General features: G+C 48.6%; 1 protein-coding gene across 3 annotated transcripts in view; it reads right to left on the reverse strand.

The window, feature by feature from the left end:
• Positions 1 to 2,613, reverse strand: part of PIAS2 (protein inhibitor of activated STAT 2) — a 46,649-nt gene that overhangs the window by 2,828 nt on the left and 41,208 nt on the right. For all 3 annotated transcript variants that reach the window (XM_015422835.1, XM_015422834.1, XM_015422836.1), the window contains exon 13: positions 242 to 279. In XM_015422835.1, coding sequence (XP_015278321.1) covers positions 242 to 279 — 38 coding nt within the window. The remainder of the gene's footprint in view (positions 1 to 241; positions 280 to 2,613) is intronic.

Genomic DNA, 2,613 nt, shown 5'->3' on the forward strand with positions numbered 1-2,613 from the left:
AATAAGTGTTCCCCATGAAGGGATCGACATTTGGATAGATCGTTCCGGTGCAGGTACCTCCCTCGTCCCACCTTGCCTGCTTCTGAAGGAACAAGCAGGTCATCTAGGATTTTGAAACAGGTGGGTTGGACCTTGAGGTAGAAACTGGACTCTCCTCACTATCAAATTATCCCACCTTAATTTAGATTAAGCATGCGAGTAACAAAAGCAGAAGCGAATTGTTTACAGTCAAAACACTTACCTGTGGATCAACTGGGATTAAGGAAAGAAAATCCAGACCTAGAAAGAAGAGAAGCATCCAACATTGAGAAAACAGGTAACTGAATCTCCTTAAAGGCTACGTCAGTCTTTGGACTCAACGGACTGGGGCCACATGAACACTGCTTTCTTGGAAGGACCCCCTTTGACTTCCAAAGCCCACTGCTAAATCAACACCTTCTTGACTACAGTCCTGTTTTCAGAAGGGACGGTCCCCAAAATCACACAAGGGTGTACAATTTAAGGTGACCAGTCATGGGTCTCCAAGGTTTCCCCCGTTCTTCCTACCAGAGATCTGAGGGATTGAACCTGGGGCCTTCTGCCATGTGCTGATAACGGATAAAAGGAACGGATAAAAGGAAGTCCTTCTTCACCCAAAGAGTGATTAACACTTGGGATTCACTGCCACAGGAAGTGGTGGCGGCTACAAGCATGGACGGCTTCAAGAGGGAATTAGATAAGCATATGGAGCAGAGGACCATCAGTGGCTATTAGCCACAAGGTATAGATAGGGGCTCTGGGGCAAGGGATGCTCTGTCATCTTGGTGCTTGGGGGGGCCACAGTGGGAGGGCTTCTACCGTCCTGGCCCCACTGGTGGACCTCCTGATGGCACTGGTATTTCTGGCCACTGTGTGACACAGAGTGTTGGACTGGATGGGCCTTTGGCCTGATCCAACACTGGTATCTCTTATGTTCTTACGTTCTGAGCTCGGACTTCTCCTTTAAACACAGCCAGCTAAAGCACCATCGCCTGTGCCTTTAAAAAAATAAATAAATGAAAATGTATACTAACCGATCAGCTAGCTAAAGAACCTTGAGAGAGGACATGGGGCAATTTGTTCAAGGGAACGTGGCACAGCAAACGGGCTGGCCGGCTCGCCACCGGCAGGGCAGGAATGTTTTGGAGAGCCCTCACCCCTTTTTTCCTTAGCCTAGAAAAGAACAGGAACAGCAATCTCCCCCCTTGTGCTGTTCTAACTTTGGAGACTCAAAGTAAGACCTTTGAGATAAGTTTCAGAGGGGAGCCGTGTCGGTCTGCTGTAGAAGAGCTCGATTTGAGTCCAGCACTAGCTTGGAGGCCAACGAGAGTTTCAGAGTAGGAGCTTTTGAGAGTCAAGGCTCCCTTCGTCAGATACAAGTAGGAATGGAGATCTCTGAATCCTTATATACCAAAGGGTTCGATACTTCCAAATGCCAGTCGGGATATAAGGGCTTATGTGGGACTACTATCCCTGCTCGTATCTGATGAAGGGAGCGCTTCGACTCTTGATAGCTCGTAGCCCCAAAATCTTGTTGCCCTCTAAGGTGCTACTGGACTCGAATCTAGCTCTTCAAGTCAGCGTGAAGGGAGGAAGAGCCCATTCTTTCCCGGGGTGGATCTCCCTAAAGCCACACTAGGCCTTAGACACCCTTCGAGAGTAGACCTTGCTTCTTTCTGCAATTCACTGTATCAGAGGCTGGGGCAAAGGGAAGAGGCTCATCCGGGCGGGGGCTCACGCGCCCAGGGTGACATCAGGCAAGACCACGCCCTGCTCCGGAGGGGGAGTGGCTGCGGCAAAAAAGCTTTGGGCCAACTTCCGAGATCAGTCTGTCCTTGCTGGAAAATCGCTAAACACGTTTCGAAACAATGAAATATTCGCTCGGGGCGCACGCCGGCATGATGGATGTTGCGCACAAGGACGAAATTCGCATTTCAACTCAAAAGGCACCACTTTGCATACCTCGGAGCCTCAAGGGATGTGATGGTTTATATCACCCATTTGTAAAACTCGTTTTTACTTCCTGCAAGGCACCCTTGGGTGCCTTCGCAGCAGGAGAGATCGCGTGCTCTTAAACAAACTAAAATCAAACGGAGCGTTGCAGATTGACCTTATTAAAAGCTGTGACGCTTCCTGTAAGCTGTGTGCTAGGGGTGCGTACCAAAGGCACAAATCCATGTGGGGGGGGGGGGGGGGGATGTCAGAAATCTTGATACAGTTATGAGTAAATAACGGCTGCAATGCTCCAGACGAATGAGGCTACGATAAAATACATGCCTGATACAGGGCTGCAAGTTAGAGTCAGATAACCTCTCCAGAGCAGGAGCAGAGATACCATTTTTGGTAAATGAGAAGATAGTCAAAGCATGATAAGGGACAGCTTATCTACTCTCTTGAGAACGTGCTCAAATACAGAGCAGGTATTTGCTTTCTCTATTCTGGACTCGGGATCCAGAGCAAGGGAGTGGAGTGTGACGGGTTTCACCTGGATCTTGAACAAAGTGATACTTCTGAATGCACATTCAACAAATGCGGAAATTTAAGTCCGAAACAAAACACAGAAGTTGCTTGTACATGCAAGAAAGAGAAGGGGTT

This window comes from Gekko japonicus, unplaced genomic scaffold, assembly GCF_001447785.1.
Source record: "Gekko japonicus isolate JY-2015 unplaced genomic scaffold, Gekko_japonicus_V1.1 scaffold4504, whole genome shotgun sequence".
In the NCBI taxonomy this organism is placed as follows: domain Eukaryota; kingdom Metazoa; phylum Chordata; class Lepidosauria; order Squamata; family Gekkonidae; genus Gekko; species Gekko japonicus.